This window comes from Aulostomus chinensis, chromosome 16 (genome assembly GCF_037954235.1).
Source record: "Aulostomus chinensis isolate RoL2024-O1b breed Wild chromosome 16, RoL_Achi_v1.0, whole genome shotgun sequence".
NCBI lineage: Eukaryota > Metazoa > Chordata > Actinopteri > Syngnathiformes > Aulostomidae > Aulostomus > Aulostomus chinensis.
The window spans coordinates 24,839,230-24,864,375 of NC_141335.1; the positions used below are offsets into that span (position 1 = coordinate 24,839,230).

General features: G+C 45.6%; 1 protein-coding gene across 3 annotated transcripts; it reads right to left on the minus strand.

The window, feature by feature from the left end:
• Nucleotides 1-24,769, minus strand: smoc2 (SPARC related modular calcium binding 2). 3 transcript variants are annotated; one of them, XM_086180957.1, is made up of 14 exons: nucleotides 24,698-24,769; nucleotides 23,925-24,527; nucleotides 19,402-19,564; nucleotides 16,524-16,630; nucleotides 16,311-16,410; nucleotides 14,747-14,788; nucleotides 12,179-12,259; nucleotides 10,363-10,437; nucleotides 8,425-8,611; nucleotides 7,031-7,113; nucleotides 2,832-2,931; nucleotides 2,468-2,715; nucleotides 1,660-1,691; nucleotides 1-1,262 (listed from the first exon to the last, which is right to left on the minus strand). In XM_086180957.1, exons 2-14 carry the CDS (start codon nucleotides 23,997-23,999, stop codon nucleotides 1,239-1,241), a joined length of 1,317 nt encoding a protein of 438 aa, XP_086037083.1. In that variant the 5' UTR covers nucleotides 24,000-24,527; nucleotides 24,698-24,769; the 3' UTR covers nucleotides 1-1,238. The 3 variants fall into 3 exon arrangements, with proteins under 3 accessions (XP_086037083.1, XP_086037084.1, XP_086037085.1); XM_086180958.1 differs by having other exon boundaries at nucleotides 23,925-24,141; nucleotides 24,261-24,734; XM_086180959.1 differs by having other exon boundaries at nucleotides 4-1,262; nucleotides 12,179-12,226; nucleotides 23,925-24,731.
• Nucleotides 24,770-25,146: the final 377 nt, after the last annotated feature.

Below are 25,146 nucleotides of genomic sequence, written 5' to 3' on the forward strand. Positions count from 1 at the left end.
CCCAGGGTGTTAAACCAGACGGTTGGGCCGGATTATATCACGGAAAGGAGACTAATGTGTTAATCATAAATTAGAGGCTAAGCCTGAATGAACAGGTCAGTCTGCGGTCATTCGCTCAGCCCTATAGAAGACTTTCTGTGTGAAAAGCCACAGCTTAGCACTTAGTAGCCCCAACATAATCAGGCTGGAACAATGTACTACAGTGTAATGTGTCAAGACTGCTCTGAGCTCAGTGTTATTCTTTAAGAAAGAATCCATTCAAACATGTAAGCATACCTTATGCAAATACACACACACTCACACACTCACTGGCTCATATAACGCCTTTTAAATGGGCACTTACACACTGCATGGATTGGTCCATTTATCTGTCTTCAGCCTACAAGGGGAATCTACGATGAGCGCAGGAATAAGTACCATCCGTTTTTCCAATTTCAACATGTTGCCTAGGGGGGGATTGGCAAGCTGTCTGAAAAGGGGATGATACACGACCTTTGCTATGTATGACTAATACTTGGCTCCTAAAGACTGTGTCAACAAGGTGTTTTATTAAATATGCAGCAAGAACACAAACGGCAAAAACATTACAAGACTTATATAACGAGCAGGAAAATACAGAGATCTAATTGGATTAGAGAGAAATACAGGAACTCACTGACTAATTAACTGTCTTTGACACATTCAGTCCGGCAGATGCACAGAGAACAATAGTGTATAAAAGAGGTCTTTATTTCTAATAAACATGGATACACGTGAACACGTTGGACGTTTTTTTTTTGTTTTGTTTTTGTTTTTTCTGGGGGTGTTTTTGTTGGTTTTGTTTTGTTTTTTACGTTGAAAACATTCTTGCAAAATGCAAAGAAATGGTAAGTTATTGTAGCTGTGCAGCGAACTATCATACATCTGCTTTCAACATCATCAACATGAGAGAAAACGTACACCTCGGGAGGGGCGCAAAACGAAACATCAAACATGAAAACTTGTACAACTCTGAAAAGTATACCTTTTAGACACACAAAGGACACATACATTGTATGTGTTAAAATAATTTTTGTTTGTCAGGACATAAAAAGCTAACTACATCATTCACAGATTCAGCAGTCTGTTTAAATACCTTATTTCTACAAAGTGAATTTACATTTTTTTTTAAAGTACAAAGTGCAAATACTATGGTTTCCATTATTGCCGATTGGTGAGGGCAGAATCTCCATGCGGGAAGGAAAATCTCGCTCGTTGGTTTAGCCTTGCTTCTTCGAGGGATGCTGAGGAGAGGAAAACATCAGTTGGATGCATGAAGTAAACTTGCTTTACTGCGGTTAGCTTTTACTGTGTATTTTTGCGCAATTCCAGAAAAACAGTCCTTAATGAAAGGAAAAGCACTTGGTAACAGATTCTTCCTTCCTCGTGTTAGACGTTAATATAATGTCAGAAATTCAACCGTCATCACATTTTGATTCGGCTTTATGGTGTTTCCACTCTTCACCACGCCATTTTAGAAGCAAGAACCCCTGGTTCTGCTTCATCACTATGACATGCTCATGCTCATTTTACTCAACTAATTCATGCTGGTTTTTTTTGAACAGCAACAGATCCACAACTCCAGTACATGAAAACAGTAGCTGTTAATATGAGGTGGGCTGGGAGGTGCACGTCACTTACTAGTTTACTGGAGGATTCTCCTGTTTTGCCGCCTGTCAGACAAAAAAACACCCAATGTAAACTTTGACAGCCACGATAGGGAAGAATCCTGCAGCGAAGATCCAAACTGACTGTCCGCTAACCGCTCGCCCCTGACAGCAAATGCTGTTTACTGCAGATGTGGGCTAATAAAACAGAACGCCATCCTGGCAGATCTGCTTCAATCATATTACTTTAAGGTGTGGAAAAATATATGCACTATGATTTGGCCGCCATAATGTTTTGCCATACCCTCAGTCCCCTTGGACAAGATGCGGCTTGTCGTTCACTTCCCAATACGAGCCACATGGAAGCCAAATCACCAAGAGTCACGGCAGATTACAACAAACAAATCATTCATTTTTTAAACAATGGGGCTTTGACTTCAGACGGATAAGACTTGTATTTGTAGTTGGTGCCCGTTGCCAGCTGAACTGTCACCAGCAAAGATTTAGCTGTGGGCTGTTAGCTCCTGACATCTCTTTAAATATTTCAACTATCTTGAATTAAAATTCGACGCCCTCCTAACTTAGTCCTGTTTGAAGATGCGTCTCCCTTGTTGAGGTTTTGTGAATGTGACTCAAAAAACACACACACAGGTTTACTCTGTGGAACAGCTTGCTGATCCCAGTGCCACCTGCTGAGCTACGATTAGCCAATTGCTGTTTGGGGGACAGTTCAAGTTCTAACTGACCTTCCAGCTGCTGTGAATATCACATTACAGCCACTGACCTGGAGCTAGAAGCCTGGTTTAATACAGGAAAACTTATTATGTTGCTTTTCAGCTCACCCTCTTCCTTGGTCACCCCCAAGCAGCCCATCAGCTCCTGCAGAGACAGAGCTTTGTCGTTGCTGATGTCACAGTACTCCACAAACTTCTTCACGCACTTTTTTGGCTTGGATTTCTTGCGGAGGAAGCGTTTGAACGGCTTGATTTCCTTCTTTCCGATGTCGCCGCTAGAGTTTTTGTCCAGCTGACTGAAATACCAGTGGACCACCCTCTCCTCCAGTGTGTGGTTGGGGTCTGGCTCCATCACCCTGTAGGACCAAGTTATCATCCAATAATCAGCAAGCAGCTGCGGTACAGTTAAATGACTGAACTCGGGGATGAGAGCAAAAAAACAGAGGATGAAATCCATTTCCGACTGTCATACCTTCCGGCGGATGCTGGATCTGTGACGGCGTGCACCATGTCTGTCGACAGCGCGTCAAGAACACTTGTCAGGAACTCTGTTTTCTTTGCCCCAGGACAACCTGGAAAATACACAAGTACATGAATGAGTGTGTGTGAGAATTCTTCATATGAAGCATATATCAGCAAACAGAGTCGGAGAGTATGGAATGCTGCCGTCATAGGTGGCCCAATAAATGTCTGGGGAGGGACGTCATGTAACAGACAGCGTAGTTTTAAGGTGAACGGCACATAAAGGCGGCAGAGGAGAAAATAAACCCAAACAAGACTCTCGCAGTTGTCTTTTACTCCCTCTCATAAAGTGTCAGACCTCCCCTCATCTGGAGGAGGAAGAGGATACCTGCCAATCAAGCGAGAGGCCCCTGAGTGGTTTTGACAGCTGGAGACATAGAAGACGTGACTGAAAGTTGTATGCATGGACAGGAGGCTCCACGCAGCACCTGAGGTTCACCTGAGACATCAAGTGGACCATATTCAGGATTGACAGACACATTGTTGCATGTCTGAGGGACGTCTGGTTTAAAGGAATACATCAGATATGTAGAGACAGCGTCAGAGCGTGGTGGAGCGTGGTAAAAATCAGCTCCGCTCATTAGCCCAGTCACCTATCAAGGTCAAATCTATCATAAACCAGCCAATTAAAACCAGCCATGGAGCAATATTACATGCAGAATGACGGGAAAAAAATTAAAATGAGGGACGACGGAGTGGAATGACCCTAATGATAGTAATTGTCTGTTAGGCCGTATAGTTTTAAGAGTGAGGCCAAGGTTTTTGTGGAAGGGCTGAAGGCTACAAAGGCCTGAGAGATTCCTGGATTTTTCTCCGGGCTCTTCTCTGCTTTCTCACAGTCCGGCTCCCCTCTGCAATTCTGCTGCCACTCTTTTTACGGCCCAGCCCTGCGGGGCCAGATTCTCCTGAGTTAGAGATAATAGTATGCTTTGCCGCTCTCTAACAGGTGGCGACCAGCATAGGTGTAAACACCCAGTTCCTCGCCTCCCCTCCACCTTTCCCAAGTATCGCAGAGCTTCAGCAGCCTGCACTGAGCCAGAGGTGGAATAATACACATGCCCAAACTGTTTCGCAGTCTTTACACGCTGAGCATTCTTGCGTTCAAGTTTTAGTGGGCCCTCCCTGGCTCTCGCCCAGTAAAATATCTGACCCACCTGTTAATGGTCAAAATTGTGCCTTGTGGAATCTCTTGTGATGAATTAGTCTAGACACACACAATTGCACCTTCAGACAGGTTTTATCTGGCAGTTCACCGGGATGGGACTAGTGGGATGCCATTGAGGCTCAGGGTTTTTCACGGCGGGCACACGTCCTCTCTGTTGAGCATACCGATTCATTCAAATAGGAAGCCACTGGGTAAGCTTCCAGTCCCTTCCTGTTGGCAGCAGGGGTGTTTTCTCATGGGGGAGGGATGGATCTGCTTCTGTCTGGACACCGTTTAGTGTCTCCGCTGTCTGTCAGAGGAAATTGAGTCCGTCCATTTTCCCTCCGGCTCAAGGCTGCAGCAGGAAACGGTTGCTGTCTCGTTCAGTAATAGTCATAATTATGTAATTTGACAGATGCAGGATGGGATCGAGTTGAGAAAAGATTCAGGGTTTTTTTTCTTGATGAAAGCTGAGATATGCACCACTACTCCAACACCTCCATCCATCTGCAGCCTGCAAGCTGAAAAAAGTTGTCCAAGTTGTAAGTGCATGATTGTATGTGTATACCTGTGAGTTACTGTCAGTAAGGAGCAGTGTTTTTCTACCGAGCCTCATGGGGCAGAGCCCTGTCAGCACTCACAGACACAGCTCCCAGTGCCCGCCCCCAATAGTATCCCATGATCCCACTCTGGTGAGAAAGCAAGCCAAATAAACTGCTTTCCTCTCCTGCCTCTTTCAGGGCAAGTGGTTCCTTTCTCGCATCTCGCCCCATAAACCACTCAACACCAGTGCTTCAACAGCAAATGGGCTGTAGCAACGTGAAGGCGACATTTATAATTATCCCTGGTCCATACAGTAACAGGGTTTACAGCCGTTGACGCAATTGCCCGTAAAGAAAATAAGATGCTGTGTTTTTGACTGTGCCACTGCGTATTTCATAATGGGAGACCTGGCTGATCCGGTGCAGGTTCAGAGGTTTAGGAGGGAGTCTGTAAACTCCTGAGAGAACCTGTTCTGGGTGATTCAGCTGCGTAATCTACATTTTCTTTTCTGTCCTCCTGCTATGTGTTGAGCAGGTGTTCTTTGGATGGGTTTCCACCCCACCATCATCTCACACGCTCGCATGTTCGGCTGACAGTTGTAGTCTTTGCCGTCCTGCACCGGCCATCAGTGCCACTGGATGGCAAAGATGAGTATTGTGAGTCGGTGCGAGGAGCGTTCATGGCTAGACGCTCTCTCCCAGTCTTTTATACACACCGTACAGCAGTCCTCAATGTCCGCGTGTTGCTCTGCTGCTAAAATGCAGCACCTGCAAGGGGAGAGCACAGCTCTGGCCTGGCACACTGTTACATAAACAGTTGTGGATGGGACAGGAACAGTGGGAGCTCTGTTCATATGCTGCTGGATTATTAACATGTTTACCAAACCACCAAAAAAAACCCAGCTGAAGACGGCAAATGTGCCAAGCACCATTAAGCTGTAGACTATGATTGGGTTGTATGCAGCACCTGAGGACTAAACGCTAACGTGTCTGTCATTTGTTATGTGACGACATTTAACCAAAGCCTGGAGAACAAAATTAAGCACTTTGACATTTATTATCAAAGAAATCCTCAAATATGGGAAGAAGAAGCACCCAAATCATCAACTATGATGTCATCCAATTCATAATCGGTCAAATTTGATCTGAATGTATGAGTTTGTATGTATTTATTTAAACAGGGAAGCCCATTAAATGCAAGCTGTCTTGACAATGGCAATGGAAATAATGGCAAAAATAAAACTGAACTACAATATATAATGTTGTATATATAATAAATATGTAATTATAATGCAACATTAATTTAAATAGAAATACAGCTGTATGCATATTAAAGAGAGGTAGTATGAGTTTTGCTTTGTCTGAGTTAAACATTAATTCAAGGTCACTTACTGTTTCGAGCACCTGGGCAACACAGGCTTCTGTTGTATTTAGAACTGCGTCATCTACACCTAGATAAACTAAACTGTTCATCACACCTACATTGTTTTACTTTAAATGAAAAGGGCTGAGTATGGCGCCCTGTGGGACACCTTTGCCAACATGAGAAGCCATCATTATTTGATATGTGATGAAATATATTTTTTATTGCAGTGCAGTTTTGTTCTCAAATCAATTTTTCGATATCGACCAAGTTTCTCTGGTTTTATTTTACACGATTAATATTTTAAGTGATATTTTGTAGCTCTAGAGCTACGGTGGTTGTGCATGACAACCTTCCTCATTGTGAGGGACAACTTGGTTAACATCAAAACTGTGATCCCATGATGTACAGCAACATAATACATAGTAAGTGTGTATTCTTTATTGATACCTAGTGGACACAGGAAGTGATGTTTGCACCTTCATGCAAAATCCAAATCTTAACGGGTTCCAACACCCTCTCGCTCTACACAACACACACACACTGTAGTGTGCTGGGGTGCCCACTCGTCGCTTTAAGCAGAGCAAGACGCAAAAGTTCACCTCGATGGAGGAAAGTGCTCCTAGTACTTTCTAGTTTGCTGTGGCTTCATGTGGATGTTCAGCCTCGTGCACAAAGTTATTTTAACTTGAGAATCTAGCCATCATGACCTCACTTGCTCAAACTCCTTTCCCGCCTCCGTTGTGGCTCTCTACACCAGTGTCAATCCATCACACCCTGTCTCTGACACCCTATTATCCATTATCTCCAACTCTCTTCCCTGCTGTTTCTCCTCACCTACTATCTCACCCATCCATCCCTCTATCCTCCATCTCCACTTGTCACTTATAGATTAACCCCCCACCCCAGTTCACCTCTGTCTCCTGGTTTATTGACCAGCGAGGGGCAGTATCTGGCAATCCTCAAGTCTTTATCAAGTATTTCCTCAACCAACACTGCTAATCATGTCAACACACACACACACACGCACGCACGCACGCACACAAGAACTTCAACATGTGGTCTAACAGAGAGGAAAAACAGAATCTTGGGAGACCTACCTTGGAGATGTCTGCTTCTGTAGTGGTCCTTTGGTTTTGTTGGGTGGGCCCTGGCATTACCGTCACACTTCGGCTGTTCATACCTGTGACAGTAAACACACACTTTGACCAAATGCCACTTCACTCCAAGTGAAATGAGTCAACATCCTGTTTACAACATCTTCATTGTAAGATCAGATATTAATCTCATTTTCCCCTGTTAAATCTCAGGGATTCAAATAGTTGTTTGTGGAAAATCAGGGGCTGTGAAACACATCCAAGAAGAGGGGAAAGATTTGGGGCTGGTATGAGGACAGTTGGGGGCGGGGGGTGAGAAGGAGAGCAATGGAGGGCGAGAGGCAGACAGGGAGCGTGGGACACAAGGAAGCTTTGACGGCTTTCCTTGGAGAACCAGCAGGGCACCGATTGCTGCTGTGTGACTGGGCCAAGAGCTGGCCTGGGACAAGGAGAGAGAAGCGGTAAAATCCCTGCTTCCATATGTGAGCTAATGTGCTGCCTGGCTCTCTGCCTGGAGCCTTGTTAATCTGATACCCAGCTTTGCTGCTCTACAGAAGTGTACCAGTGCCCCACTCTGCCAGCCTGGCTGACCTCTGACCTGCCCCTCTCCAGACTAACTGAGTCACTCTGTCTGCCTGCTTATGTCAGACTTCAGCCTTTTGTGGGTCTGAAATAGAGCATCTTCTTTTTGTTGGCTCAATGTCGCCTTAGATCCAAAGTTGTTGTGTAAATACAAAATATCCAGTAAAGTTAACAGATATTCAAACTGGAGACTAAAATAACGCCCACAGTTGTTCGCTGACATTTAAGGGCTTCGTCACACTAGGTGATCCGTACCGTGTCCAACATGTTTTTCCACCAAAGTTCAGTTCTCTCTAGCATAATAGCACTGTACCGCGCCCGGGCACGGTTGGCAGAAATGGCTTGAGCACAGGCAGCTCGGAGAATGAAAAGGATAAATTATAGTGTTAGACACTGTCAACAAACAATCAGCCCTAAACCAAGAAGTGAACCTAAAGTTTTAGAGTCCAGTTCACGAAACGTCCGAGACAGAGCTGAGCAACACCAGCTGACGCTAAGTGCTCGTGGCGGCTACGTTGGAGGGGGGCAAACCTGCCCCCTCTAGTTACAGTGTCTGCTGCCATATTGAGGGCACGTCAGGCTGGGAGTGATGTGAGGGCAGGCTGCCAGGGGGAGGAGGAAGTGGGGGGGACAATCATGCTTCAGAAAGGCACGACCAGGCCAAGTGTGACAGCAGCCTTAACGCAGGTGATAAAGCATTTGTCAACAAAGACCTTGAGGCTGAAGGACGCCCTCCATCAACAGACCGGTCTGATGAGTTAACGTGGCTAATGATCACTCACATAACGACTGTCTGTGTGCTTTGACTGCCCTACCTGGTGGAGGTCCCGGGTATGGGCCGTCCAGTGTCCACCAGTACACACCAGCAGTAGCCGGTGGACGGGTGGCACTGGACTGGCTTGTACAGCCCGCCTTGGGCGCAATCAGGCACGAACACAGCATCGTTCTTGTGCTGCCTCGCCTCTTCCTGAGCAGACTGCTGTTCCTGGTCACATGATGAGGCTGGAAAGGGAGGTCAGAGAGGAATCAGTGGAGCTTCCATGGAACACTGGCAAGGCAGCATTCACTTACGAACTTAGATGCACGACTGTGATGTGAACAAAATGGTTGTTGAAAAAGTCACATGTGGCTAACACAATTTGTATTTAACCACTTGAAAGATGCCCTGAGTAGTGGAGATATTATTGAAAATGTTACTACATGACCAGAGAAATCAGTAAAAGTACTGTGGTAGTTGCTTTTGCTTCATGGGTAAATCGGTTAAAGGAAAAAAAAGGAAAATGCTGTTCTGGATGCTGGGGTACACTTTGTAGTTTGAACAAGGCCAAAACCAGCCTGGCAACATTTGCATATTAATTGCAATTACTGCTGTAATAGTTTACAGTTCTCTTTAAAAGCCAAACCCATTCATCGCTCACAAACTGTTGCTGCAGAAGCCCTGAAGAGGAGGAGGAGAGGGCTGGAAGACAAAGAGGTGGAGGATGAGAGCTCCGAGACAGTGTGTAGACGGCGATATCAGCCCCCTGCGGCACTGTTTACAGACGTTAATGGGCTAATGACTAAGTACAGCTCCCTATGCCACAAGTTAAGTAAATATTTGGACACCCACCTGCCCTCAATGGATGTGTGTGACAGCGAGAGAAACAGACAAGACAAAGAGCGAGCAGTGGTCAGTCAGGCCTTCTCCTTCACACACCCACACACTTCGACACACCACTGCAGGGTACTGTAAAGTACCAGGGATATATATGTTTACATGTTCAAAATTCCCAGGGAAAACGCAATGCATCATGATCCGCTCCTTTATCCGTGCATACAGAGAATACAACCGTCTTAGTGGGGGAAAGATGGGCTTTTGCAGAGCCTCAGCAGGATCTAATCAGACTTCCTCTGTGCAGCAGCCTCTTTCTCTGCCATGCAGCTCTCCAACAGAGATTTTCGCATTAAACTCGGGGATGGAAGCAGATCTCTTCTGGCCACAAGGGCTTTCATTACCAATCTTTTTTCTTGCTGCTCGCCTCAAGGCTCGGAAGCTACTGCGGGATTATGGATATCCCTTTTCTTTGTTTATTTTCATTAGAAATCTTTACCCACACAAAAGAGACCAAATGAAATGCCTCCCCGCTTTCTCAACCGACTCTCCTCGCTCCAGTTCCTCCGTATGGGCTCTCTTTGTTGGGGTGGGCGCTTTTTTTTTCTTTTACCCCGATACCCCATAGAGCACATGCTAATCAAAACCATCGTTGCTGCATTTCTCAAGCATTTTTATTGGTTTTAAATTATGATAATGGAATTCACACATAAATGCGCACATGCATGGCAGGTTTTATCTCTAGGCTAGTGCTAAATAGCACTCTTTTTTTATGCTGTTAGCATCTTATTTCTCAAAAGAGGACCTGATGTGTATGAGATCAATGTGCATATTTGTTAAAAAAAAAAAAAAAAAAAGGAGAGAGAAGAGAGAGAGCCAAAAGAATAAGAGGTCTTGTGTGTGTGTGTGTGTGTGTGTGTGTGTGTGCGCCATGTGCTGATAATTAAAGATACACTGCAATGCAAAGAACCACAGAGAAGCAGATCCTCAAAGCCTCATGCACTCCAACACCAAGATGTACTGGTTTCACAACACACCATCTGTCTCAAAAGACAGGAAAAGCCTCAGACCATGATTGCTCACACAAGTAGGAGAAGCACAGAGCAGCTTTGAGTCGAAGTCTCCGTCATTAAAGAAAGAAATGGCGGTTTGTGAAACTTACATGGTGCTCTGGTTCTATTGTTTTGTCGACTGCGAACCTGCTCTGTCCACAGAGTGGGGTACTGGGAAATGATGTCTGAAAGTAATCCACAAGACAGCTTTATTAGCTTCAATTGAAAACACACTCGTATATCATTTGAGCCAAACCTGGTGGTTCCAAAACTCACAAACTGTAAAATGCACATCAAGGTTATCGAATCTCAAACTGCTGGAGTGGATGTGGAATGTAAACTGCTATGACCGTGTCTTCAGATGGTCACATTAACATGAAATGATACTCCACAGTATAAAAAAGTTGGACTCAAATTCAACTTTGCAAAATGCGATTCTCTGCCTCTCAGTCACAGTCATGAATCATCTTTATTGACTAGAAATGTAGGAAGCTGCTTCCACATCCCTCCAGGAAATAACTGTCGCGCTCAATACACAGTCAAGTATCTCCTGTTTTATCTGAGTACTCTTCAGCTGAAGAGGTTTATTTACAGCAATATAAAAACAACATGAAAAGGAAAGTATTACATCCAAGATAGAACAAAAGGAAAACCAAACCAGTGGCAGATTAGCCCATTCACAAGTTGAGAAAATAATTCTATTATCCATTCATTGAATTTAACAGTTTTAGTACGCATATTGCTATTAGTATATAGAAATCATTTTTTAAAAGAGGATGATACGATAAATATGAATCTAGCGGTGTAAAAAGATATTCAAATATCTATAAAGTAGACAACAAAGTATATGTGGTACTTTTTACTTTCTAAAACTGGTTAGTTTAAGTAAAGTTTCAGTACAAAGTGTCATTTAAGGGTATTTTTGAGTGAATCCTCCTTCAGCTGCATTTGACTGATTCATTTCCTGTATCCAGTGACTTTTTAAAAGAGGATATCATTCTTCATATCGCAAATAAAACTGAATCTTAAATTTCCTCGAATCCCTTTGGCTGGTGTTTGACTCATCGTGGCTGATGTTGTTCAGATAAATTCAAGTTAATTCACACCACATTGAGGGCCGGGCGTCGCAAAATGAGAGGAGAGAGGGGTTGCACTATGATGTACGTGGAGGAAAAATTCAAGGAATAAACTGAACATATTTGAAGCCGTGAGTGAAGCAGAGCAGGTGTATCCTGAACTGACAGGTGTATCATGTCAGTACAGCTTCATCTCTTAGGCTTAACTCTGACAGCGTTTCTTTCTCAACTCCTCTCCTCTCATTTGTCCTCCTCCCTGGTGACTCCGTGTCTGTCTGATGACCACCACTCCGATAGAGACCCTGGTTCGGTAATGTAACGCTACTGGTGGAAACGAATGTACATTAATTGTTGGACAATACTGCGTTCTTACGTGTCAGCCCAGGGTGGGGTTTGGTCTGGTGTTAGTGGTACTAGTCACCGCCTCGACCTGCTCCTGATGCAGATAGTTTTAACACCAGGACCACTTCACCTCGTTGTACCGGGGAATTTGTGCGCTCGCCGAGGAAAAAGGATCCTAATTGATTTAAACTGGGATTGTTTACGTCGTCCCGCAGATTACACGCCCTCACCGCGCTTTGGGAGCTCACGGCCACGTCACACATTTTCTCTTTGATTTCCCTGCATCATATAAAAAAAAGCAGCCCATTAGGCTTTTCTTCATATTGAATTCAGTGCATCTTATAGAACATCCCCATCGATGTCCTTATTTGAAGATTCATGCCGTGGCTGACTCATGCAGCCACCGATGGCCTTTTAAGGATGGCAACACTTTGAGTCACTCAGTGGCGTCTCAGTAAACACAAGCTCGGAACCAAACATTTTTTAATCTGGATGGATAAAATCTTACCTTCCTCATCCGCAGGAGGCTGTGGATCCACCACTAGGCCAGTCTCATCTGCATTTAGAATGGAGAATATTTGCAAGGAGACTACAATTACAAGAGTAAGCTAGATTAGAAAACACAGAACTATGTACGATTTGCACGTTGCCCGGCCACGTAGAATGGAGGTAGAAGTTAAAGAAACAGAGGGAATGTGTATGTTGGAAAGAAGAGGAGAAGACTCAGAGGAAGAAGCAAGTATAGTGGTCATATATTCCCATGGCCTCACTTCATGCAATGAGGGAGATCATTGTGCTACAGAGGACAGATTGAGGTCAGTTATAATGAATGAAGAGGACCAGTTGTCCGTGATGTGCGTCTTCATCCTTTAATCTCCTGCATATGAGCTGAAGGTGGGAGAGACACAAGGGGCGAAGAATGTAGTAGCCAAGTCTGAGACGAACCAATTAACAGAGAGCAAATCCAGCTCAGTGTTTGTTTGGTCTCTGTTTGTTTGATTTGCGGTCGGTCGGGGACGGGGATGGAGGTTTTGAGTCGCTTAGGATGAAGCCAAGGCCATATATGTGGTTAACCTCAGTGTGGGTCACTCATTCTGCTCAAAGTAGAGCTCTGTTAGTGCATGAGTCAGGGCATATCTAACGGGTGGCTCCACAAACAGGGATTAATCTTGAGCTTTTTTTTTTTTTTAAACAATGTATTCTCCATTGCAAAATCAGGATTTCACATTGAATGCCAGTTTGCCGTGCCAGACGTTCATCAAGCATGCTTGGCGGATAAAAATACACACACTCAGTGTGACTGACTTGGCAGACATGTTATTACCCTGCTCACTTAACGGATGGAAATGCCATTTCAAAAAGTGCATTTATGATTCGGATTTACGATGAACCACTAATGACCTGTCTTTACTTTGCGGGCTTTTACATGACTGTAACACCTCTTTTAGCATCTGCCAGGAAACCCCTGCGCTATTTGTGGTCATACAGCATTAGTTTTACTGCTGTATGTCCATCGTCGGCGGCATATGATCCCAGCATGTGAATGGATTTGTCAAGTCCAGCACCAGAAATGAATTTATGGTAAAGCATTTGGTGTGTTAGTGTACCAAATGTCTCGAAAGCGAGAGTGCAGCAACAGCCACGGTGGAGGGCTTGGGTACTGAAGGGCTTCTGCTCAATCAAAATATTGATGCAAACACTGCTATTTTCAGTGCCGGGACACCACAAATTTACAGTTTATTCTGCTTTTCACCACCATGTTTATCCAGCCAGCTCAGATTGAACCCCCACCTCCTTCTCTCTCTCTTTGCCTCTCCCTCCATCCTGCCTCCTCTCTCAAATTTTGTAGTCCCTCTTGATGTATGTGTAATGAGTTGGCCGGGCTCAGACAGACACTACAACCAAGACTGTTTACAGAGAGAGGCGCACACGTCACACTGATGGGAGTATTGCACGGAACACACACACAAGTCGATTAATACTCTCCTGTCGTTAAGATACACACATTCATGCATCATGAGCACAATCACATAGAGAATCATCCCAAGGCCTCCAAATGAGACTTTGAGAGCATTCAAATCACATCAGTTAAAAGGTGAATTCACTCAAACGCTGTATTTTTCCTTTCACCTACTCACAAATAGATGTCTGGAGCTCACAGAAGTGCTTTTCACTCCTGCATTACTTCTTTGTGACTCCAGAATGCAGAAAGAGCCAGCCATGAGGATTTAGTTTGAAGCTAATGGACACTGACGGCTAACAACAGTTACGGTGACAAAACAACAAAATCCATTTGCAAAAAAAAAGAAGCTCAACTGTAAATGAACACTTTTACGACGTTTTCCTGTTGTTTTGTTGCCGTAATCATTAGCAATCACCATTAGCTTCAAGCAACATATACGTAGCTGCTTCTTTCTGCATTCTGGAGTCACTCAGCAGCAACGCAGGAGTGAATGACATCGAAAACACACCGATTTGTGAGCTCTTGAGAGGCAAAATACACCTGTTGAATGAAATATTGCATCAAATTCTCTTGAAGTTTGAGATCTGGATATCTGGAATGGAGCTGGGGGGAAACAGATGATGATGAGTCCATGTGAATGTAAGTCTGGTGGGAGATGAAGAGTGAACGTTTCCTCGTGTATTCTGACAAAGCTGAAAAAGAAGTGACTTCGAATGATAACGTTAGAGGAGCAGGCCCTCCATGCCGGTCGCCTCCTGCTTGTTTGGAAGCCTGGTGAAGACAACAGGCGGTTAGAGGCACTGCAGCTGTTGGCGGCGTGCTTGAAAGCTGCACACCGCAGCCTCTCTCCTTCCACTGCACTCACAGATTGCTTTTATATCAGCCTTCAGGCTGCTCACACTCTCTCAAATTGACAAAATGTTAGAGAGGCAAGCCTTAACAGGCGCCCCGCCCTGCACATCCCTGACACAGATGCAGGCAAACACTCACAGATACAAACGAAAACACACACACAAGTACATACAGGCTTCAGTTGGTACACACATGCACTTGGACAAAGCACAAGAACATATGAGAGACGGAGCAGGTTTGCTTCTTGGATTGAATTCTCACCTTTGCCCGGCTCTCTTGTGGTAGCTCTCTCTTGCTTTGATCCTGAAGGCAAAATGAAATTAATGAATTTTTCACCACAAAACATGTTTTCATGTCACCGCCAGTGATAAAAGAGCGACACCTGACGGACTCTGGCTCCTCCGTGGGACGAGAACCAACCAGACTCCACTAATGAACCGCAGTGGAAAATTCTACCATTTTTTATTGTCACATGTTATTAATGTGTGTATACTTTGGGTTGGAGATGCCTTTGAATGTCATTTTCTTCATATACATTTGAACAATTACAGTACAGCTGGTGGTTTTACGACCACTGCCACTTCCACTCTTTCTGCAGTTTTCTCCAATTGAAACAGCAGCCCCCAAGGAGAGGCACAGGGAGGACATGTGGCATTGGTTATTTGATTGTTTGGCAGACGCCATCCTCCAAGAACACATTCCTTACAGTTTAGCTTTGTTGCTCAACTCTGCAGCAGGGATTTTCTACTGGCTTATTTACACAGCGTTGAGCAAGGCACAGTCCTCAGGTGGCCCTCCGTCCAGGCACTGACCACTGTCCCACTGGAATGGCCTTTTATACCCACACAAACATGGAATTTCAGGCTTTGCCTTGTTATTCTTGAACAAAAGTGATTCAAACTATTTTCTCAAGTAAAAGTAAAGAAGTGCAGGCTCTTATTTGGCTTTAAAAGTGTAAAGTATTCAGGGTTTTTTTTGTGATGCTTTATCAATTGATTTTCGAAAGCTCGTCACTACACTGGATGTAATTTCTAAGCGGTTTCTTATCTCGGTTCTTCTTTTTAATGAGTGCATTCGGCAAGTGGCTTCTTCAAGCTTCTTAACATTTGTTGGTCTCAGAAGTCACCAAATACCCTCTTCTTCAAAACCGTGTTTGCCTGCATTCATAGAACTGGGGTTGTGTTTGGCATTCACAGGGGAATGACAGATGATATTCTAGTTTTAGTCAGATATATAAAAAATCCAGATCTATATAATTCTGTCAACAAAACCAAGCGTTCATTGACGACTAATAGAGCAACTACTGCTACCAATCACGGCCGACTTTGAGAGAGAGGATGAAGAGGATTAGTGCAGGACACACCAACATCCTGATCCTGATCTTGTTGAACCAGAACACACAGAGGAGGAGCTGCAGCCTGCAGCTGCGGGAGCAAGACGAGACAGGAGGCCGAGGCCGGTGATGTAGTTCCGCGTACGCATCCCATTAAATCACAAAATCCTGTCATTTTCAAGGCTTTTCACAACAGATGCAAAACACATCCATAGTCCTATGGATGCAAGCGGAGACTGCTTTGGATTAAATTGTGTTTGGAGACTTTTGAGAGAGCGTTCTCTACGTTCTCTTTCTCTACTGCCCCGTCACTTCCATCACTGCAGCTACGCTAACTAGCAGACAGCCGTCTGCTGTTTCTGGACTTCACAACAAGAAAGAACAGGATCTAGAGGACAGTCAGCATATTTCCCCAAAGGTTGGCATGTTCCTTTGAATATGCATGGATAAATTATCAATGACTATCAGAGAAGTTGGTGGGGTTGTACTCACCTTGGCATCGAGGCTTTTTATTGGCCACTGCTGAGCCACTGATGGGCCGACCGTTGGGGGTGACACACCAGCAGTACCCAGTGTAGCTGTGGCACTGAACCTGCAAGAGACAAAACATATAAAGACCAGGTCGGTGCTCCAAAAGCAACTTCGGTGTCGTCAACTCGAATTCTTTAGGTAAGTTTTTCAACAGAATCTCTGATGTTGTGTCACCTCGCTGTAGGTGCCGTCAGGGTTGCATACAGGCACGAAGACCTGGGGGAAGAGCTTCTTGGCCTGCTGCTCCGTGTACTTCTTCTCTGCTACACATCTGGACGTATCTGAGGAGTGCCACAAATCACCAGAATCACCACACGTCACAGAGAGCCATGATACACCCACACGGCCCAATTATTTATTTTTGCTGTGCAGCTACAAAACCGACAGTGGAAGAATGTCACAAGTGATGAAGAACTAAAGTGAAATGCGGGGAGAGAGGGAGGCGGACGGGGAAACAATTCAAGACATTTCGGAAGCAGCAGATACTTGTGCGGCTGGGAAAAGAACCAACACCCCCGGTCTTATTAGGAGCACGTCAGGCTGGCCTGCGCTCTGCCTGGTGGTAAAGCCATTACTGACGGAGGCGGCTCGTGCTGCTCCTGTAGAACATTCCAGTCACTCATGAAAAGGGCTGATGCACAGGGAAAACCTGACCTTACCTTCATGTCTCTCAGTCTGCCTCTCTTTCTCCTACTAAGACGTCTCCTCAGTTCAACCTGAGCTGCCCTCCAAGTGTTTGACCATATAAATGTGGGTCAGCCACTTTTCACCTGTGTGCTTTCACATCCTGCCGTCAGAGCCATGCATCTTCCTCTCATCTCACCTGGTCTGGCCAACAGCACCAGCTGTTCAAACTCACAGTGATGGCTTGGAAGGTAACGCAGTGAGACGCATTAGCTACCACACAGTGCCCGTCTGGTCGGCAGGTTCAAATCACATTAAAACAATGACTCATGCTGAGCTGCTAAGCTTAAAAACATGCAGCACTTTGGTCAGGAGGCTGCATGTCGCTGGCAGGCCTTACAGTAGATGGTCTATTAGACACATGCAGGGGAATGTGCACTGGTTTCTCTCTCTCCAGAGTGTATGTACGCGCGTGCGTGTGTGTGTGTGTGTGTGTGTGTAAATGTGTGAGTGTTTGTGCGTGTGTGTGAGTGGGTCACTGTCACTAGCCAGGAGAGGGGCAAGATGCTGGATGTTCCAGATTGAGGAAAGCAGTGAGTTAAGGAGCTCTAAAGTTAGATCTACTGGAAAAACCCAAAACCATCGTCCTTCTCCTGGGGGCTCCGACCAAAAAGCTGACTGGAAAAAATGACAGGACACTTGAATCATCTGAGCGCAGTGATAGAAAACAAATGTGTTGCCAGTCTCACCATCCTTAAACACAAACCCATCTCTGTGCTCTTAGGCCAGACCAGTCCTCTGGTTCCCCTCGTCTACTGACTCGACCGCGTCTGCTGTGTCTTTCACCCCGGCAGTCCAGAAGCAGAGGGGGGTCCAGACTCTTATAGACCCGTGTTATTGACACGTACAATACGACTTTCATGGACTCTCGTCCCTTTCAGCTTCCTAGCTGGAATCCTCTATTCTGTGTCCCGGCGCTGTCCGCCACATCCAGATGTCCGCTTAGAGACGTTGCCATGGAGACCCAGCGCGGGCACACAAGTGTGGAATGTTTTTCCATCATGCAAGATTGTTTTTTAGCAAACGCCGTCTCTCAGGCTGTCTGCATTAGTGATCTAAAATTGTGATTTGTGAGAGGGAATTCATCGCACCCAGTTTGTAGAGAACGTTCCCTCAATGTTCAAGCGCCAATGACGTACTCAAATTTAAATCAAATGTTTCAAAATGGTTTGAAAATGTTAATCTTTTCAATGATCTTTTGCCTAAAAATACCCTCCGAATGCTGCAATCACAACATTTTGTCCAAGTAACCTTTAATGAACGCTATTTTGAATGATAAACATTTTTAAGTTGTTCTCTAATTAAGAATTCTTATTAGAAATATTAGAAGAACCTTCCAGCAATGCTACATGTGTCACAGCTCCGGCCATCCAAGTTTAAAATGATGAGTCAGAGGAACGTCATAATGTTCTAGAGTCGTTCTAAAGCTGTTCCTGTCTGCATCTGCTAAAACAGGCTTCAAACTAGCGCCAAAGGTGGCAGCTATTTTTTTAATTTAGTTTTATTTTGAGTCAGATCTTCTTCGTTTCTATCATTTTCTTCCTTTTTTATAAACAGGGGGTGGGGGGGGGGTGGTTGTCAGTGCGCCCCCTGTTGGAATCAGGAAGTACCCTGTTTTTCACACTTGAATTTGCAGTTGAACTCCTTGTTCAGAATCAGAATCAGTTTAAGTGGCAAGTATGTTCACAATATAGAGGGAATTTGACTCCGGCCGTTGGCGTCACTCATGGAATTAGCAGAACAAACATAAAAATAAACATAAATAATAGAAAGTATATATATCCCTAGAAAGAAGACATGCACAAAAAAACGAGTTGGTCAACCAGATCCATCTTAGGTTATTATAAGAACTTCAAGAGATGAGGCCAAGTTTTATATTTCGCTGTAGACTCCTAAACACATTGGATGGGGGGGGGGGGGGGCAACAATGAAGGAGTCTGTGGGCTGCCTGACCTCACTACTGATGTCCTTCCCCTTTAGCTTCTCACCCATCACATACGCACAGCTTCAGATGATGAAACGAGACCATTAATTCTTGTCAAGATGTTTCACCCCCACCCCACCCCCGTGATCCACAATCAGGAGGTTGTGTATCCCATGAGGCTTTGCTACACGTATGTCATGTAAGTCTGTTGATACAAAGCAAGAAAACATTTCCACTCCAAAGGAAAACCACATCTCCTTCCTCACTGCAGTTGTGAAATGATGGTGCTTGGCAGCGAAACCTCACACCCACTCTCACTGTCAACCCCACTCGTCCTCCCACCACTCAAAGAATCAATTATGCTGAAATGAATTTAACCCCCAAGTTTCTACTGTGACCCCCTCTGAGCATCAGGCGGCGCTGAAGCGTGACTCATGACCTGACCTTTGCATGGCCCTCGGATGACCTCCAGCAGGGGGTCGCGGCACTTGGCTCGCTGGAACTCGCAGCGAGATGTGAAGGTCCGTCCATCGGAGGCGCACAGGGGTTTGCGAGGAGCTCCGCTGCATTCCATGTTGCACTCTTTATCCTGATCCACCCGCAGGAACTGCACACAGGAGAAGGGATGACACGAGAAGAGAGAACTAGATTAGCCATTTCTGTGTTGAGCTGAAGCTCCACAGCAACAGGTGAATCATTTAAGAAGTTTATTCGGAGCATGTTCGAACAGGCTTTTAATAAAAGACGTCACAGGTGTGAGTCCATTGCCAAAGCTGTTCAAGTTCAAAACTCTCAGATGTTGAACAGCAACATCTTTTCATAAACAGACCAGTGAGCACAGCAAACAGAGACAAAGACAAGGCTGTTATTACAAGCCTGTCAGAGAGCAGCTTTGTCTTTGTTCAAACTGCTGGAGAAGATTTGACTGACGTTTCCTCTCCTCTTAGTGTTTGCCAGCACCTGCACCTGGATTCACTCCTGTTTGACTGAGCCATGAAAAGAGAAACAAGACAACAGCAGCTGAACGAATCAGATCACCTGTGTCAATGACACCATTGTATCTGCCACCACCACCGTATGCAACCCCCTCGCCAGGCCACACAATGGGGCGGCGGTGGCGGAGGAAGAGAGGGAGGAGGAAGAGGAGGAGGAGGAGGGCGTGTGACTGCAGCAGTGAATAAGAGACAGTGAATGATCGAGTGGCTGAATAAAATAGATGTCAGGGAGCTTTGTGTTGCTACAGTGTGAGAGTTGGGTTTTCAACAAGTTTGTACTGAGTGGAATAATGAAGTGGGATGACAAAACAAGCTAACATGGCCATGTGGCTGAAGGTTCACTCAGTCACAGATGAAAAACCCCCCAGCTCATTATTTACTGATGTGAAACACTGAAAGTTTTCATTCAGTTTTGCTCTTTTGCAGGACCTGAGCGATGAATCATCCAGCTGGCATTATTAGTTGATAGTAGCAGATGTGAGCATGTACTGTAGGCCGGCGGTGCTGCACTGACACCATTTTGGACAATTAAACTTGTTTTATTTTTTTTTCTTATGCATGTCTTTGTACCATATTTGTTGCAAAAAATGTGTGCGTATATTTTCTCTTTATCTATCTCTCTCCCCATATTGGGTTTTTGTTAAATTCATTGCGGATGCACAAACACACCAACATTTGTCTTTCTTGCGTCACATTTCTGAATTCAGGGCACAAGAACCTCAGCTGACAGATAAATTTGCTCTGAATTTGGCAAGACGGAGTAAGAAGAAAGAGACATACATCCGTTATTAGGGTGGGAACGTGAGCAGTAAAAGAAATTTGTTGAGTCTGACTTCTTACAAATCAGATGAGAGATGGGGTTTAGTGGCAGCCCCCTGCTTTCGGTCGAGCAGGGCTGCAGGCTGCACCGCACCTGGAAGAGGGTTGGCCAGGGAGGCAGAGTCGCCCTGGGCCGGGGGGGAGACAAACTCCGTCAGGCCTGCTCATAAATCTTCCCGAGAGGGGATCAGAGAGAAGAGGCCCGTTCAAACACATCGGACCAGGAGCCGTGACTGAGTGAGGACGAGCGCTGTGGATTGAATGAAAACTAACAGAAAATCTTTATGACCACGTCAACTGTCGGAACGAGTCCTGATGTTGAAGAGCCAGTGTCCAACCTTCACCTGCTGTCTAACTCAGTTAGACTTTATTAACTGTCCTAAGATTAGCTGTATTTTGCATGATGATGGTGTTCTAGTTCAGGTCAAATCCTTGCTGTTTTTGTCAGTTTCTGTTTAAACTGACGATCAAAGGAAGCCGCAGCCGTCTTTGTTGTCTTGAATCGTTGCATCTGAGAGCAGCGCCCGGCTGGTGCCCCCACTCCCTCAGATTCTGTCCTCCAGCACACCAGTTTGGATCAGTTGGTCCATTTCGATTGTTCTCATCGTGTAGCAGGTGTGACGGTCTGGACAGGGACACGGTTTCTGCAAAGTTCCCGCCAAGCAAGTAAGCGCTCCGATAATGTGTGACTGCCATGTTTCGGTGGTGGGCTGCCAGTCTTGCCACAACCCATGCTGCCCACACCCCTCCAGTACCACCAGTATCAGCCTCCACCAGCCAGCAGACTGACAACCCCAACAGATTCATTCAGCAGCTCAGCATCCTGCTCAGTGTCCACTCAACACCACGCAGCAGAGTGCCAAGAGCCTGTGAGTTCACGATAAAGCCCCGAGAACGCAGCACAAAGAACACAGTTAGCCATGAAATCAGCCACCCAGATTCACTGTGTTTGTTTCAGAGTTGCAGTTGGCCACACTGGAGCACAAATAAGATGTACAAGTGAAAGAGATGGATGGTTTATCCAGGACCTCTTCCTCCTGTGTACTCCTGGAGGTAGTTACCTGTCTGCTGCAGACAGTTTTGGTTTGGCCTGAGGTGATGGATGGACGAGGCCGAGGCTGACACTCCCCTGATGTCTCATTCCAACCTCTCCGAGCCAGCAGCATTGCCAGCAACACAGCAGAGTGATGGATTACCTCAGCGACAAGCAGCACAAGCTCCCACCCTGATTCATCATAAAGGCAGATGCGTACACATATTGTGACAATCTATTTATTGCTCAAATCCTTTTCTTCTCCACTTCCGGACAGCTGTACCTCACTTTCTCTGATTCTTTTTCCCTCTACTTGGCTCTCTTTCTTCTCATGATCCCTCTTGGAAGATTCTTTTTGCATCTGCTCAAATAATACAAGCAGTTGGCAAAAGAACAAGACAGAAGCAAAAAAGGGCGAGACGGGCAAGTTTTTTTTTTTTTTCTTCTCCCTTCCAAAGACCAACCAGCATACAAATCAAATCCTATTACCTCCCCCTGGCTCTGCAGCTTTGTGGGACTGAATGAAGTACGGAGGAGGCGAGCCTCCAGCAGAGAGCACATTGTAGACTGATAAGGGCTTTCTGGGCCGGGAGGCCCCTGCTTCCAACACCCCGAGAGGCCCCTCACACCACGGCCTCAAAGGGTCAATAGGTGCCCCAGCTGAGAGCTGAGGTAAATGTGTTAAATGGCCTTGGCGGGAGTTTCCTGCGTGGACGCTAGGACGCAAAGTGGATCATTAGTTTCCAGCATGGTGGAAGGGGAAGAAAGTGACAGCCTTTGACCAGGCTACTAACTCAATCAAAGGAAAGGCAATTAATTGCTGTGATAGATGCTCCAAAGAAAGAGAGGTGGTGCGAAAGGCTGCCGGTTGTCATCAGACAATACAAGGTCTTGTTAGGCAGGTGCACAGTTTTGCGGAGGGCCGTGGAGCCCATATGTTCCACTGCAAAGATTGGGTCAGAGGAGGAGGAAGCACTATTTCATGCTTCCCCACACCATGGAAATTCAGAATAACCTGGGCAAGCATCCAATTTATGTAACTACTAGTCTGACCTCAAATATGCACAAAATACTGTATCATATGGAGACGTTTTCTTTAAACCAGCAACAGCGTCTCATGTGTCATTCAAACAATAAGCCAGTAGAAGTCCAGTGCTCCATGTGCTATTCCAATAAAGAGGGTGCGATGAACCGCAGGGAGACGTCTGACACACACATGCTATGAAACACAGGAGTCTTATGAGAGTGTGGTGTCATAACTGGACGCCCAGCTGAGTCTTTGAGCTCTCGGCATTAATTGCTGGGTAAATATAACCACCCATGACAGATACTCGGCGTGTCTGTGTGAATGTTTCCATCACAGTGAAAATCAGAGGCGCATCTGCTCAGTGCAACACTTCCTCCCACATTCCACAACTGCACAGTACCGTCAGGGAGAAAGGATCTCCGACCCTTCACCTGCAGGTTAACAACTCATGGCCATTTGTTTCCAATTGGATATTAAGGCATCTTCAGCGGGACCATAAATAATGGTGCAGGGAGGGGGCGGCTGTCACATGAAGCTATAAATCAAGGGGGGAAGCCTCTGACAGTGCACATTCCACTCTCTATCATTCCACCTTTCATAATGTACCTGCACTTGATCGTGGAAGTCACCTCCATGTACAGCTGCTTTTCTTCTGCAGTTTGAGGGAAATGAACAACGCTGCTGCTGCTGTAAACAACGCCATGTGCTCCGGTGAAGCTGAGCTGCTGGCAGAGAAGCTCCCATAGAACAACAGGGAAGGCAGGGCAGAGGGAGACAAGTGGAGGAGCTGGGAGGAGGACAGGTAGAGCAGCAGACCTGACAGACCCAGTCCACACAGCTCTGCCACCTCAGAGATGTTACAGGCAGGGGATCAATGAGCCGACATCAACATGAAATATAACCATGATATCATCGTCCTATGTGTTTCCTTATTCATTTGTATGCAAGCATTTGAGTAGATGAAAGGATTTCCACACAAAAAGGTGGCGAATACCAACCTTTTTTTAATGACTTTTAAAAAACTGAGTTTCTATTTCAAAAACATCTTCCACACCGTGAATGTGGGTCGTCGGACGTTTGTGTTCATTCTTACCGTGAGAGCGGAGAACTTCTGAGCGCGTCCAGCGCACAGCAGGCAGAGGAAGACCAGCAGCGGACAGACGCGCATCCTGACGCAGCGTAGCAGTAAACTCTCCAAATTACGCACGGTCCAGACTCACGACTGTCTGTCTGTACGCGCACAAGAGCACAGAAGACTGTGGAAAAGGTTGAATATGGTTCAAGCCCCCAGGTAGTCCCGCTTAAGCGATCTGAGGTGAAGGAGGGAGAGCTGGTTAATCACTCCGTCTCCCTGGTTGCGTCTGTCCAACCGTTTGTGTAGACACTCTCCTTATTTCTGCCAGTGTGATAAACCCCCCGTGTCCCTGACCTTTTTCCCTCCCTCGGTGTCTCTTCTCCCTCTCTCCAGTTCGACTCCTTTTTTTCTCCACACCCCCCTCCCCTCCTCACTTGAGGACTCGATGCCTTATCAGACGCAGGCAGCTCCCTCTCCGTGGGTAGGCAGGCAGGTAGGAGGGAAGGTAGGTGCGGAGGTGTAGCTGGGTTTGTGGGACTCCCTCTGCTGCTGTAGCCGCAGCAGTTACCTCGGAGGTTCTTGTCCCTTCTAGTTTCTTCAAATGGAGACAATTTTTCCCCCCTTGTGATGAGAGAAGATGGGATCAGACGGACAACGAGGGCTGGAGTCAGACACGCTGTCAATAAATGACAAGATCAGGACTGGGCTTCTCTAAGAGGAAATTAACAAATACATCAATTAAAATGTTTAAATTAACTTCCTCTTGGTGTACTACCACAATCACGAGGCACCTGGGTTATCCTCGCTGTTGGACCAAGACCACACCGCGACTATTACGCCACCAAATGGTTCTTCCGGGGAGTTACAGGTTCTCCCAGAAGTCCCCAGTAGAGGGGCCGCCAGCAAAAGACAAAATACATAAAACAGGGAAGGTATATTCTGATAAAGAGCTCTTAGATTGAGGACCGACCGTGAGGACTGAGTGATCCTTAGTAAAACAGCCGCTCTATTCTCTTCTCCTCGATTTATTATATATTATTTTTTATATCCTAATCCATTCCACTTTATTAACATTCATCTTGTGAGCTGTAGGCTCCCATAACTGTGGACGTGTGTGGTTTATTGTTCCGTTTCCTGCTCAACCAGAATTTAAAATGCAATCGATTGTGTGATTAAATGAAAAATTCAATTCTGAAATAAAACCACATCCGATTTACTGTTGTAAAACTCTTATTGTTGT